Below are 15273 nucleotides of genomic sequence, written 5' to 3' on the forward strand. Positions count from 1 at the left end.
TTTAAGCAAAAAATTTTATTGTCATTTTAAAAAAGATACATAGATCACACAAAATATTACATTAAAAATTGTAAGACATTCCCATATACCCCACTCTCCACCCCACTCCACTCCTCCCACATTAACAACCTCTTTCATCATTGTGGCACATTCATTGCATTTGGTGAATACATTTTGGAGCACTGCTACACAGCATGGATTACAGTGTATGTTGTAGTTTACATTCTCCCCAGTCCATTCAGTGCGTTATGGCAGTATATATAATGTCCTGCATCTGTCCCTGCAATATTATTCAGGATAACTCTAAGTCCTGAAAATGCCTGCCACATCACACCTCTTCTTCCCTATCCCTTCCCTCAGCAACCCCCGTGGCCACTGTCTCCACATCAATGATACAATTTCTTCAATTGCTAGAGTCACAATAGTTCTATAGTAGAATACCAGTAAGTCCACTCCAATCCATATTATATTACTCCATCCTGTGGACCCTGGGATGGTGATGTCCACTCCTGAAATTGAGAGGGGGCTCAAAATCAAGAGGAGGCTTAGATCCCATTTGACTGAAGGATGTGATTCTCCTGATTGCAGCTGTAGACACTCTCAGTTCCCTGGTGTGGTGATTGACCATCTTCACCTCCCTGTTAGCTGACTCCAAAGAACCGGAGAGTAGGTGTTGCAACTCTGCTGAGGCTCAGAACCCAGCTGGCACATGGGCAGTCCAGAGATTCAAGTCTCCTGAGGATACACCAACCCCAGGGCGAACCATAGGTTCAGTAAAAGTGGCAGAAGAGGCATGTGTAGAGAGGTCACATCTGAGTCCAACTCCATCACACTCAGGAGCACAAATTCCAAAGTAGGGCCCACTCACAAGGCACTGAACTCCAGAGCCATCTGCCATGACCATAGAACCTGTGTGTCTCCGTAGCCCTCAGGAGCACCAGTACCTGGGGCTGTTATCTACTTTGTCTCTGGGATCCTGCTGAGATATGCACTGCTGCGACCCCTCTGATGACCTCCTGACTAATTTTGAAGTTTCTTAGCCAGATAAACTCATTTGTCTTTACCATTTCCCCCTTATAGTCAAGGTCTTTTATTAGTTGCATCACCTTGCATCACCAGCTGGTGATTAACAACCTCTTTCTTAATTCCCCAGCGTAGAAGGTAGAGTTTCAATCTGCCACACCTAGCTCCTCCCTCAGAGCTCTTGCAAAGAGAAGGCCTTGGGGCCTGGGTAGGGCAAAGAGCTTAGGAAAATCTTTTTTCCCTTTCCCAATAGTTTCCATATTCAGATTTCTATATGATCTTTCCATCCCACTTAGTCTAATTTGGGCTCCAGGAATATTCTTTCACATATATAATATAACTGCATATTTAATTTTTAACAATTTGAATAGAGCTCTTTTAGGAATTTACATTTGTTGATTTGAGATTATCATCCCAATGTATAAAGATATACGCTAAGCAAAGAGGCAGACATAAATAGAGTTAGAAGTTGCTTATGATTTTCATTCTCATACAAAAGAAATTTAACTGTAAATTAACATTTAAAATATCTCTTTGAAAGCTATTTCTAATTAATCTGTACTATGACCACACAGTTTTGCATAAGAATTTCATTCTTTTTAATCATTGGCTTATAACCAAATTGACCCCAATGCTTTAAAATACAATTTTCCTTTACTTCAGAACTTTACTTATTTCTCATTTTGACCTTGGATGAAAAACACTGATTCCAGTATGTATTAGTCAGCCAAAGGGGTGCTGATGTAAAATACCAGAAATTGGTTGGTTTTTATAAAGGGTATTTATTTGGGATAGGAGCTTACAGATACCAGGTCCTAAAGTATAAGTTACTTCCCTCACCAAAGTCTATTTTCAAGTGTTGGAGCAAGATGGCTGCCGACGTTTGTGAGGGCTCAGGCTTCCTGGGTTCCTCTATTCCAGGGACTTGCTTCTCTTTACTCTGTGAGTTTATTTCCTGGGGCTCCAGATTAAGGCTTCAGCATCAAACTCCAACATCAAAAACCCTCAACTCTGTCCTTTGCCTTGCTTTTTATCTGTGAGTCCCTACCCACCAAAGGGTGGGGTCTCAATGCCCTAATGATGTGGCCCAGTCAAAGCCCTAATCATAACTCAATCATGCCCAGGTACAGACCAGATTACAAACATAATCCAATGTCTAGTTTTGGAATTCATAACCATATCGAACTGCTACATAATATATTCTCACCGAGGCAATTGAAGCCTCAGGAAAACTGGTTTCTCTCATCAACTGCTGCTTTTAGGAACATCAGCACTTGAGGTGGGATGCCCACTTCCCCAGTCTTCGGCCACTGGACCGGAAGAGTGGACATCCTACCTAGAGGGTCAAGAATTCCACCAGGCAGCAAACACCTGGAGTCAGGAGAGAAAGCAGGGTTACTAATACCAGTGGAAGTGTTACGGGATTTTGTTTTAGGTTCTTGGCTACGCTGCAGAAATGAATTTCAAGAGCACATCAGGTGAGTTAGGCCAGTAATATTTTCAGGCAGGGAAGGATGAGAAATGGGAGAAAATAACAGATCAGGTATAAGAAAAAAAGAAATCTTTTTCTGGAAGAAAATAAGGCTCACCTGATTGTGGAGAAGAAAAGAATTTATTTTCAATCTTGCAAGAAGGGGTGCACAACCAGAAAAGGTGGCTGGCGTCCCAAACAAAGAAAAATGACACAATTTATACCCCTCAGCCTAGCACGCAAGCCTAGATCGGATACTTCAGAGGTTTCAGCCTATCTGAGAAATCTAACTTTCCCTCACAAAAGTTTTTGATTAACTGCTTCCCCTATCACATTCCAACCATTTTAATTTTTACCTGCTCCTTTTGCCAAATAGGGACTGGAATTTAGTGCTGAATTGGCATTGACTTAGTCCCTTTTTTGTGCATCTTTTTAACTGGCTATAAGACTGGCTTAAACTGGTGTCCTTTGTTCCTGCTTAACCCAGGAGTGGGAGACTGAGGCAGTAGGCTGCCAGGTTACATTAATTAATATATTTTTTTCTTTTTGTGAAAACTAAACTAATCTCCGTTTCTTACATAGGGGTTTCAGGTAGAGAGGATGAGGTTGAAAAGTGATAAAGCCGGCTGATTTTTACAGACTGCAGTTTCCTATTACAGATTATAAATCCCTAGGTTTACGTGCTTAGTGATCCAAAAAGGACAGAAGGCAGCCAGATTTCCGGTCCAGAGGCCAGAGAATGCACAGGAGGGCTCAATCAGCCTCATGCCTGGTTTTTTGAAATGTTAATTATTCCCCCCCTTTGCTAATGGCAGGGGAGCAGTTCCCCTGTTTGCTGTTTTGGTTGATTATCCCACCCATGGATTCCCCCGTGAGGGCCCAGTGACAAAGTCCTTGGGGAATATCCGGGGCTTCTCCTGGCTTCCAGAACAAGGCTTTGTTCTAAATGGCAGAATCTTGGGGAGGGTCCTCCAGCAGCCATCTTGGGGTTATTGATGTCCACGTGGACTCTCTGCCAGGTTCCAGATCCATCTATTGATTCATTATTTTACTAGCTGGCTTCAGAAAGACAGGAGACAGGGGTGTCTTAAATTTGCCTTTCCCTGAGCCGTGGGTGGCAGAAGTTGTCATGGAATAACCAGAAGCAAAGGTAAGGGGTAAGGCTAGACCTGAAGTAACCATAAACAAAGGCAAAGGCAGTTTATAATTACCATCACAACAGCTTAAGTCCAGGCTAAATCCACCCAGTTATAACAATTTCAGATATTATTGTTCTGCTGTTTTCTAATATGAAGCCATCTATATAATGATCTTAACTCTTAGTTACAGTTTCTGGTAAGTTTCCACTTAAAAACAATTTGGGCACTTCTGTTTATTAACTAAGCAACTAAAACAATCTTATAGTAACAAATTTGCTATTTTTCTGCTTTTTCAGAAGCTGAATTAATTCTCCTTGTGATTTCTTTTATACATCAAATTCAATCGCAAATAGTATTGACATTTAAAGACTCATTTTTAAGTTACCTTTCACTGTTACCCAATTTGTAACAGTTGAACCCTAAATCTGATTTACAAGTTCCTATTCATGAGCACACAAAGTTAAAGCAAGAGCAGATCAGAAGAGAGAATTTTATACACTTAGCTTAGTTTAGGGAAAGACCTGCCTTTAGAATCACCTGGATGCAAAGCTCCCGGTGTCTGTCCACAGCAGGAATCTCGTGCAGGACACGCCAGCTTAGGTCCTCCAGGAAAGTCCCTGGGCAGCTGCTAAGTACGGAGCTAAGAGGTCCAGAGAAGCCCTGCCCCTGACAAGACATGAATTGGGGCCACTCTGGGGGCTGCATCCCATTAGTTACCTCCCACAAGGGGTAAAACCCTGCAAATCTTTTTCACTGGAAGGACTGGAGTGTTACAAGAAATGGGCAGGGAGTCAGGAAAGCCAGGAAACTTTTAGTCTTAACTGATGGCTCATGAGGAGGTTCTGTGCCCTACGGGGAGAGGTTTAGCAAGTGGAGCTCCTGTCCTAGTCCCTTTAAGGAGGCATGGCCACATGGCTCCGGCCCTCAGGTCTGTCCTCTCCTCTCCTTCTCTCTTACATGGGTTTAACTGGAATTCAGGGTCCCATACAGAGCCCACCCTCGGCCATACTGTGGCCACTGGTGTGGCAGGAAAAGACTAATTAGTTTTTTCTTTTTAAACCATTAGTAGGCAGGTTGTCTTGACTTATGAGAAGGCACCCCAATGAGGAGTCTGCTGGAATGCTGGAAGAGCCGCCCGTTATCCTAGGGCAGGATAAAACACGTTTGTCAGTCTGGAAGCGTCCCATGCTAGACCTGACAGCTCATGGAGCCAGGGTCCTGGAAATTGGGGAACCCTACTCACTGTTCCCACGTTCTGGGAATCAGGAGCTTTATGTCTCCTGAGTCCCTGGGGCCTTAGAGGTCTTGGGGGTGTCTGGGTCCAGCTCCCAGACCAAACACCCAGGCGGGGCTGACCCTAGGACAGGGGCTGGCTGGCGGCCTTTCTTCTGCCTGCTTCGCAGAGGTCTTAGGAGCTGGCCAGGAAGGAACTCACCTCCTAGCTTCCCCCAGGGACCTGAGGTCCTCAATTAAACCCAACATAAAAAACCCATTAAAAAACTAGAGACTAATGGTCCTGTGATTTACCAACAAAAAGCCTTAATCCCTCCCTCCCCACCCCCCAAGCAATCTCAGGGCTTCCCAGCACTGAGAAGAAACAAAGCCTCCCGGGTGCTACCAAGGGGGGGGGGCTCATGCCTCGGCCAACAAAAGCATTTTCTGTTTCTAAGACATTCTAAAGCTTCTCACAGACCCAAAATGAAGAAAGCAGAGGTTGGAAGATTAAAGGCTCTTCTAATTAGGAGTTAACTAGTGGCTAAGGAAATACTTCAACTGGTGATGGCCATTCTAAACTCACAGAGGGCCTGGTAGACTCCCGGAAGACGCCTGCTCGACTCAGGCCACATGCGCAGTCAGGTCTGAAGGACGGTTTCACCCGCCAACCAGAACTTCCTTGGATCGGCTCAGCTTGGGGCCCTTACCCCTACCAGCTCCTAAGAGGGAGCTGGAAGCCTGAGCAGACCGCGCTTACGTCCTATGGGAGACTAGGAGCCCCTTTAAAATGGCAGAACCAAAAGACGGCACAGACAGGGCTTAATTAAAACTTACCAAAAAATAAAAATAAAAAAGACAAAACACAAAAAACAAGAAAAAAATGCAAAAAACCCAAACTTACAAGTCTCGGGTGGGGGTGCAGGGAGCACCACTCGCCTTTCTGTCTCTTGGCAATGGCTCTCCAAAAGCTGGGGAAGTGGTGGATTCCTCTGGGTTCTTGGCTATGTCACATAAAAGAATTTAAGAATATGCCAGTTTAGTTAGGCCAGTAAAAAGAATTTATTGGGAAACGAGAGAAAAGAACAGAGCTTGCTGAGAAATGGCAGAGAAGGATGGAATTACGCACTGAGAATTAGTGCAGGCTCTTCTAGGCAGAGAGACCCTTTCTGGAGGGATAGTAGTCCAGTGAGGTTAATATTCATGTCAGGTTGGTAGTCCTGTCAGGATTAGTTGCCCTATCAGGGATGTTACCAGCTTTTGACTAGGTTCTTAACTATGCTGCAGAAACGAATTTGAAGAGTATGTCAGGTGAGTCAGGCCAGTAATTTACTCAGGTAGGGAGGGAAGAGAAATGGAAAAAAGTAACAGATCATGGGTCCCAGGTGAAGAGGAAGGGGCTGAAAAGTGATAGAGTGGGCTGATTTACAGACTACAAGTCCCCATCATAGATTATAAATGCTCAGATTTTACTTGCGTGGCCATCATGGCAGAGGAAAAATGGCAAGAGCAGGGTACAGAGGGCAGGAATAGGGTCCAAAGGCAAGAGAGCATTCAGACCTTGCGCCTGCTTTTTGAACTGTTAATTATTCCACCCCTTTGCTAATGGCAGGGGAGGAGTTCTAGCTGTTTCCTGTTTTGATTGATTACCTCACCTATCAATACCCTGTGAGGGCCCAATGATAAAGTCCTTGGGGAATATCCCGGGCTTCTCCTAGCTTCCAGAGGAAATCCTGTACTGAATGGCAGAATCTTGGGGAGTGTCTTCCAGGAGTCATCTTGGGGGTTGTTGATGTCCATGTGGACTTCTTGCCAGGTTCCAGATCCGTCTATAGATTCCCTATCTTACTAGCCGGCTTCAGGGATAGTAGTCCTGTCATGGACAGTAGTCCTTTCGTGTTTAGTAGTACTGTCAGGGTTTCAGTCCTGTGAGCAATAGTAGCCCTGTGTCAGGGGTAGTATGTCAGGATATTAGTAGGTCAGGATATTAGTACAGTAAATGTTGGTAGTAATGGATAGTAGATCTGATATGGGTAATAATCCTGTCTTGGGTATTAGGTTGCTAGGTCTGTAAGGTTTAGTAGTACTGTCAGGGTAAGAAACTGTTACAGTTTGTAGTACCATCAGAGGTAGTGGTCCTGTCAGGTAGTAATAGTGTCATGGCTAGTAAACATGTCAGTGGTAGTAGTCCTGTCCAGGTTAGTAATCCCCATCAGCTGTAGTAGTCATGACAAGTTATTAGTGTTATGAGGCGTAGTTGTCCTATTATAATGTCAGAGTTAGTATTCTCGTGAGGGGTGGTAAACTTGGCAAAGATAGTAGTCCTATCAGGTTTGTAGTCCTGTCAGGTTTATAGTCCTATCAGAGTTACTGGTCCTCTCAGGGATTCTAGTCCCACTAGAGGTAGTAGTCCTGATAGGTGTAGTGTTCTTTTCATGGTTAGAAGTCTTCTCAGGGGCACAATTTCTGTCAGAGTTAATCATCCTGTCAGGGGTAGTAGTCCTGTCAGGGGTAGTAGTAGTCCTGTAATGTTTTCTTGTTCTCCCAGTGGTAGTAGTACTGTATATTGTAGTAGTCCCACCATGGATTATGGTTTTGTTAGCATTAATAGTCCTGTCAGTGTTAGTAGACTATTCAGGAGGTATTTGTTCTGTCAGGTTAGTAGTGCTGTCAGGGTTTTAGTCCTGTAAGGATGAGTAGTCTTTTAGCATCAGTAGTTCTGTCAGAGTTAGAGATCATGGATGGAGTAGTACTCCTATGAGTTCAGTAATCCTGTCAAGCTAGTTGTCTTGAAAGCATTAGTAGTCCTATGAGCTGTAGTAGTCCTGTCATGTTTAATAGTCCTGTCGGGGTTAGTAGTCCTAACAGGGTTTTAGTTCTGTGAGGATGATTGATAGTCTGTTATCATTACTAGTCCTGCCGGTAGTAATATTCTTGTCAGGGATAGTAGTCTTGCCATGGATAGTCATTCTAATATGGGTCATAATCCCGACAAGAGTAATAGTCCTGCCATGATTAGTAGAACTGTCAGGTTTTTAGTCTTATCAGGGTAGTATTCTTATCAGGGGTAGTAGTCTTGTGAAGTTAGCAGTACTGCCAGAATTCATAGTCCTGACATGGTTATTCTTCTTTCAGGGGTGATAGTCCTGTTGGGAGTAGTGTCTTTTCTAGTTAGTAGTCCTGTCATATTTACTTTTCCTCTCAGAGGTAATAGGCATGTCAAGGGCAATAATCCCACCATGGTTTGTGGTTCTGATAGCATTAGGAGGCCTGCCTGGGTTAGTAACCTCTCAGGAATATTAATCCTGTCAGGTTAGTAGTCCAGTAAGGGTTAATAGTCCTGTCAGGGGTAGTAGTCCTGTCAGGGTTAGTATTCAACTCATTGGTAGTAGTTTTGTAAGATTAGTAGTCCTGTCAATTTTAGTAGTATTTTCAGAGGGAAAAGTCTTGTCAGGATTAGGAGTATAGTCAGGAGTAGTAGTCTTGTCAAGGTTAGTAGTACTTTCAGGGGTAGTATTCCTATCAGGGTTAGTAGCCCTGTCAGGGCATTTAGCCTTCTTAGGTTTGTAGCACTTTAAAGGGTTATAGTTCTGTCAGGAACAATAGTTCTGTCACAGGTCATGGGTAGTAGTTGTCTGTCATGTTAGTATATTCTCAAGATTAATAGTCCTGTCAGGGTTAGTAGTCCTGTCAGTTTTAGCAGTCTTGTCAGGGGTAGGAATCATGTCAGGGGTATTAGTTCTGTCAAAGGTAAAAATCCAGTGTGGTTAGTAGTTGTTTCAGAGTTAGTAGTCCTGTCAGTGTTAATAGTCCTATGAGGGAAGTAGTCCAGTCAGGTTTATAGTCCAGTCAAGGGTAGTAGTCCTATTAGGGTTAGTAGTCTTAGTATTAGTAGTTTTGTCAGTGATAATAGCACCGAATAGGGTAGTGGTTCTGTCAGGGTTAGTGGTATTTTTGGGGTAGTAATCCTATTATGGTTATGAGCCCTGTTAGCGTTAGTAGTCTTATCAGGGTTTATAATCATGTCATTGGTAGTAGTACTGTCATGGTTAGTATTCCTGTGAGGGGAGTAGTCCTGTCAGCATTTATAGTCCTGGCAGGATTAGTAGTCCTGTCAACTTTAATGGTTATGTCAGGGTATAAAATCCCATCATAGCTTTTGGTTTTGTTGGTGTTAGTTGTCCTGTCAGGGTTGGTAGGGCTATCTAGTATAGTAGCACTTTCAGGGTTAATAGTCCTTTGAAGGTTAGTAATCCTGTCAAGTTAGTAGTTCTGTTAGAGTTAATAGTTCTCTCAGGGGTCATAGTCCTATCAAAGGTACTAGTCCTATCAAAGTCGTAGTCCTGTCAGGGATAGGAATCTTATTAGGATTTGCAGTCCTTTTACTGTTAGTTCTCATGTTAGGGTTAATAGCCTGTCAGGTATAGTAGTCCTGCCCTTGATAGTAGTCCTCTTACTGTTAGGAGTACTGTTAGGGGTAATAGTCCTCTCCAGGTAATTAGTCCTGTCAGGGCTAGTAGTTCTTCCAGAAATAGTAATTCTGTCAACATTAGTAGTCCTGTCTGTTGGCAGCATTCCTGTCAGGGTTATCAGTCTTCTTAGTGTGGTGCCTAACATGTCCCCTTAAGCCATGTTCAAACCCCAACTCAGTCTGGGCCCAATGTCCTTGGCAAACTTCTCAGCCCCTTAGTTCCACGACTTCCTCATGAGTAAAATGGAGGTAAGAATAGGAAGGAGTCTACATGATGTTGTGAGATAAACGTCATACTGCATGGAAAACCCTTCACACAAGATCTGAACTAGAGAAATTGCCATATCTAATAGCTGGTGTTGCTGAAGGATAAGATTGCAAATTACTTTAAGTGCATGCATCATATATATCTGATTTTCCCTTTCCTTTATAATCAGAGAAAAATCTGTAAACATCTTATTTTAAAAATTAAACTCCACTGTCCTCTCTCTGCTGAGTTGGGGCTGATTTTGGCCGACCAGTGTGGCCAGAGGAGAGTAGGCAGCTGGGAGGGGGTTAGGCACAGGGTATCCTCTGTTCTGCAGGAAGGAAAAAGGGTGGGTGGGTAGTGGCCAGGCCCTGCAGGGGAGGGAATGGGCTTTGTAATGGTGTGAGGCAGAGTCCCTTTTGTGAACAGAGGGTACAGGTGGGAAAATGCTAAAGCCCCTTCTGGCTCCTACAGAAGACAGGTTTTTCTCACAACATTGTAGACGCACCTGCTTTGTTTCAGTGCTCTTTTCTCCACTGGCAGTCTTCATGTGACCTCTTTCTAATCAAAAGCCTGTGTGAGTATTGCATCTCCATGTGCACCACCTGTTGTGCGTATGTAGATGCAGCGTTTCAGGAGCAGCAAAAGCAAGGGATGGGGGTGACAGAGCCGGGTGCCTCCTGCCTGGGCCCTTCCCCAGTCTTCTGGAGAGTCTCTGGCTGCTGGAGACACAATGCCCTGTGGGGCTGGCAGGATTTGTCCCTCCTCAGAGTCTCAAGGGCCCTTACTGATGTCAACATCCTTGGGTAGCACGTTAAATTTCTCTGTATTTGTCAATAATCCATCTGTTCAATTGTTGGACAGATGTTAATTGTCATTAGCTTTCCTTTGAGGGAGCGCCTGGAATCCTGTGCTCTGTGGTAGGGCAAAGGCAAAGCCAGACAGGCCCCCAGGCGCCTATGTAATCCTTTTATGATCAAGGTGCTGGTCAGTCAGATTCTGTAAGTGCAGTGTGCCCAAGTCACAGAGCCTCGTAATTGGGAGGAAAGTGTTCAACCTTGTCCATAGCCCCCAGGGTGCATTCCTTACGTTGGAGGTAGCGTGGCACTTTGCACACATTGTCTCTGTGGGAGCTTGGGTAGCATCTGTCCCCAGGGTGCCAGCCTTTCGAGAAGTACCATCAAAAGTTGCCAGCCTTTCAAGACATACCGTCTTCAGAGTTGATGGTCCCTCAACACTGAAGGCAGCTGCTAGGCCCTCCTGGCGTGTCTTCTCAGGAAAAACCCCAGACATGATGTCTTAGCTCTCCACCCTGGCCGTGAGTCTGCACAGGGCCTTGCTGGCCATGAAGCCTTGCTGGTGGCCTGAGCTGCCGAAGCAGTTGAGACTGTCCATAGCCTTTTGCCCTGTTGTCGCTACCCCTTCTGGGATTTCAGGTTGGAGCCCAGGGTGCCCCTTTGGCTTCTGATGGAGGTCCCCTCCTCATGCCCTACTGGGTGCAGGCAGAGGGAATGGCGCTGGGCACGCTGGGACAATCAGGGCTGTGCAGGAAGAGTCGACAGTCTGGCTTCGCTCTGGGGTGAGTTTGCAGAGGAGATGGATTTGACTGCTCTGCTTGCCAGAGTTTTATTTAAGAGCTCGTTGGTCCTTTGGGTGAGGGGAAGACTCAGAGTTAGCCCTAACAGGGTGAGGTGGGTGCTTTTATCCCCACTTTACAGAGGAGGAACATAAACCATAGCAAAGGTGGGTCATCTCGCCCCAACCCTGACCTGGTGCCAGCTGGGTCGTACCACACAGCACTCACCTGGTCATCACGCCCCTCCTTCTGCTTCCCTGGAGGGGTGCGATGCTGCCGGAAGATGTCTTTCATCTGGCCTAGAGAGATGTGACTTTGTAGCTTGGAAGCACACCCACTCTCAAGGAAGGCATAAGCGTCCTGCCCTGGGGCACAGAGAAGGTACCTGGGCCTGGAGGGAAAAGGGCAAGTGGCACCCCCCTCTCTCTCTGGAGCAGATATCCTCCATGGAGAAGAACCTGAGGAATATTGAGGAGGAGAACAAGCTCATCGAGGAGCAGAATGAAGCCCTGTTTCTGGAGCTGTCTGGCCTGAGCCAGGCCCTCATCCGAAGTCTCGCCAACATCCGCCTGCCTCACATGGTAGGATCCTGGGGCCCTTGGAGGGCAGGGTGGCGGGTGCCCTTGGCCTCCAGGTCCAGCTGCTCTGGGGGATTCTCTCCCCTACTGGTGCACTCCGTCCGGGCAGTCAGCCCGAGCCCAGTGAAGAGCCTGAATTAAAACCCGGAGTCATGGCCCAGCAGCAGACAGACACACAGAGGTGGTTGGTTGCAGGCCACGTGGGGACGAGGGTCTGACACCCCCCACTGGTCTCCACTGCATTTGGAAACCACGGGGCCCTCAGCAAGGGGGCTGTTAATCCGGCTCTGTTTTCCAGGAGCCAATTTGTGAGCAGAATTTCGATGCATACGTGAGCACCCTCACCGACATGTGCTCCAACCAGGAGTGCTACCAGAACCCTGCGAACAAGGACCTGCTGGAGAGCATCAAGCAGGCCGTGAGGGGCATCCAAGTCTAGGCCACGTCGCCGATGAGCCGCCTCGCCAGCACGGGCCGGACGCGTCGTCTGCTCCCTTCAGTTGTTTACTGCCCGCCCTGTGCCTCCCCGTGGCAGTGGGGGCTCTGGACTCACAGTGACTTTTCCCTGGGCAGCCTGGGGGGTGCCGGGAGAGGCCGGGCCCAGGGGAGGCCTTGGGCCGCGTTTATCCAAAGGGGTGCCTAGAAATCAGTGTTTCCCACGTTGCTGAGCAGTGGCTGCTCAGGGCCCTGGCCACAGAGGGCTTGGAGAGCTGCTGAAGGGGAGAGGCACTGAAGTATTACAAAGTGATTTATTTTTGTTTTCTGAAAGAAATCTGAAGAGCAGTTCAAAACCTCCAGTGGAAAGCTCAACGGAAAAGGTTCTCAGGGAAGCTTTTGGAGTTTGCAACCACAGTATTCCTTTGTCTGTCGTAGCTGGGAGTGTTGCCGTGGGTGGCAGGTGGTGTGCGGTGCAGGGCGGGGTGGGGTGTGTTTCAGTCTGAGGGTGCTTCAGCCGGGACCATCCCTGACCCGTGAGGGCCATCGTGGCAAGTGCGTTTTTAAAATTTTTGTTTGATTCAGTTTTGTGTTAAGGACTGAACAAAGCACTGTTTCAGAGGGAAAATAATTAGGAATAGACTTCCAGAGAATCACTCTTTAGACCATTGATGAGCATCTGTGGCCCCTGTCAACTCCAAGTGGGTTAGCGCCTGTGCCCATGAAAGCCAGCCCGGAGGGGCGGTGCCCGAGGCTGTGCGGCCCCCGGGGCCTCTCTGCCTCTGCTGCTGCGGCTTGCAGACTCCACTTCTGGCTCTGAGGCCCGAGACCACCAGGCCTGGGGCCTCCTGGTTTCCTGTGTGCCCACAGATTCCCAGGAAACAGTGTGGGCTCGACAGCCGTGACGGGGTGGGCCGCGCTGGCACCATCAGGGACTAGATTCCTAGTGGGGGCCACAAAGACTTCGCTTCCTCTAAGATCCGTTCAAGATGCTAAATAAATAAATAAATAAAAGGTAAACTTTAATGTGTTAAAAACACAGCATTCCTAAATGTAAATAGAGTCCAGATCGATGGTGACTGCAATTCTGAGTTAGTATTTAAAAGTAGAGAAATTGCACTTCCTGGAAGAAAGAAGAAAAGTAGTTAGTTTAATTATTCTGTAAATTATTTAATTTTGTCAAGATGTAAGTATTTATATTCACAGCCTCTTATGTTAACATTTGCTATTTATTTAACATTTTTATTTATTAATTTCATACTATTCCAACTCGACCCCACGCCAAGGCACCATGAGAGGGAAATAAATGAAATAAAAGCAAAAATAACTGTGTAATTATAAGGTAGGCCATGAAAAAATCATGATATAAACTTCTAGTTATAATTTTGATGCAACCAAGTTATTTTTTATATATTTTGTTATTTATTCTTTTAATAATGGAATTTTTAAAAAAGTATTTTATAACTGAGGAGTTTTGATAGTTTGGGTTTTTCCCTTGGTACAATGGAGAGAGAGTCTTTCGTTTTCTTTTCCCTTTTGGGTTCCTTTGGCTTCAGGCCCTGGTAGTGGTAAATGGCGTCCTGTCTTATTTATTTACTCTGTAATGCAGATGGCGTGTGCTCTGGCCGTGTTGCTTGTGTCATGTCTGTGTTGGTCCTGTGGTGGCTGAGTCGTGTTTCTGTGAAGGAATACTGTCGATATACAAGCAGTCCCACTGCAGCGTTCAGCGGACGGCTCTGATACTGTGACCCCCCTTCCTCAGGAAGCGTGTTAACCCACAGCACTTCGAGATGTATTTGCAGGGTGATTTCCTAATAAAATCCACTTCTGATTGTGAGTTGGTGCTGTGTCTGTGGTGAAGACGCTGCTCACTGTTCCTGGCCAGTTCTAACTTGACTCCCAGGCCTTAGCTCTCGCCCTCTTGAGGTGTGGGTGGGTGGGGTGGGCAGATGCCTCCTGAGTCAGCTCTGGGGGAGGCAGATCCGAGAGATGGAAGGAGAAAGGTGGAGGAAGAGAGAAGGCTCTGCTGACAGCTGGCAGCCCTGGACCTCCCAATCAGGCCAGGCAATGACTTCCATTTTTCGTTTGTTTTGTTTTTGCATAAGCTGGATTGAGTTGGCTTTTTGTCCTTGCAAGGCATCTCACTGTTTTCTACTTTTGTTTCAGGTGGACCTTTAGCCCTCCCAAGGTGAGACTGGTTTTGGTTAGAACTTCTAGTTAGATTCATTCTGAGCTGTCAACACACACCTGCCCTCCCTGAGAATCTGGCTTTGGAGGCCAAACGAGCTCCCACCCAATCTGCAAACAGGAATGTGTTTGGGGTCTGCAGGGCTCCAGCTGCCGCCTTCCCTGGCCAGAGCAGGAGCCAAAGCATGCACGTGTTGGGGGGATCTGTGCGGGCACATACGGGGGCTTCCCGAGGAACGGGGTGCAGCCAGGCGGCGCCTTCCCCGCTCGAGGCCCCTCTAGGGACAGGCTTCTGCCCCTTTGGGTCACCCATGGCTGATGTTGAGGTGCTGCCTGGTGGTGGGCAGAGACCAGCACGGCCCTGAACAGTGCACTGCGGCTGGGAGCCCGTGCAGCCCACTGGGAGGCACCAGGCAACGCTCCTCGCCTTAGTCGGCCATAGCTCCCTCCGGCACTTGGCTTTGTTCCTTTTCCATTTTGAAGGTTTATCTGGCGCCTTCGGCTCATTCTGATTTATTTTATTTATTTAATCCCCCCCCTCCCCTCCCCCCCCCCCCCCCCCCGCCCCGTTGTCTGCTCTCTGTGTCCACTCGCTGCGTGTTCTTCCTTGTCTGCTTCTATTCTCATTAGGCAGCTCGGGGAACCAGTCCTGGGATCTTCTGGAGTGGGAAAGAGGCGATCTTTCTCTTGCACCACCTCAGCTCCCTATTATGCTACATCTTCTCATTGTCTCTCCTCTGCGTCTCTTGTTGTGTCATCTTGCTGCACCAGCTCTCGGCATTGGCCGGCATTCCCGTGCAGGGCGGCATTCCTGCGCAGAGCGGCACTCCTCATGGGCCAGCTTGCTGCGCGGGCCGGCTTGCCTTCACCTGGAGACCCTGGGCATCGAACCCTGGACCCTCCATATGGTAGACAGGAGCCCAACTGCTTTAGC

General features: G+C 46.9%; 1 protein-coding gene across 2 annotated transcripts in view; it reads left to right on the plus strand.

Moving 5' to 3' along the window:
* Window positions 1-13989, plus strand: part of MYT1 (myelin transcription factor 1) — a 91529-nt gene extending 77540 nt beyond the window's left edge. For both annotated transcript variants that reach the window (XM_004464920.3, XM_004464922.3), the window contains exons 22-23: window positions 11577-11720; window positions 12016-13989. In XM_004464920.3, coding sequence (XP_004464977.1) covers window positions 11577-11720; window positions 12016-12156 — 285 coding nt within the window. In that variant the 3' untranslated portion in view covers window positions 12157-13989. The remainder of the gene's footprint in view (window positions 1-11576; window positions 11721-12015) is intronic.
* Window positions 13990-15273: the final 1284 nt, after the last annotated feature.

Source organism: Dasypus novemcinctus, chromosome 24, assembly GCF_030445035.2.
Source record: "Dasypus novemcinctus isolate mDasNov1 chromosome 24, mDasNov1.1.hap2, whole genome shotgun sequence".
Classification (NCBI taxonomy): domain Eukaryota; kingdom Metazoa; phylum Chordata; class Mammalia; order Cingulata; family Dasypodidae; genus Dasypus; species Dasypus novemcinctus.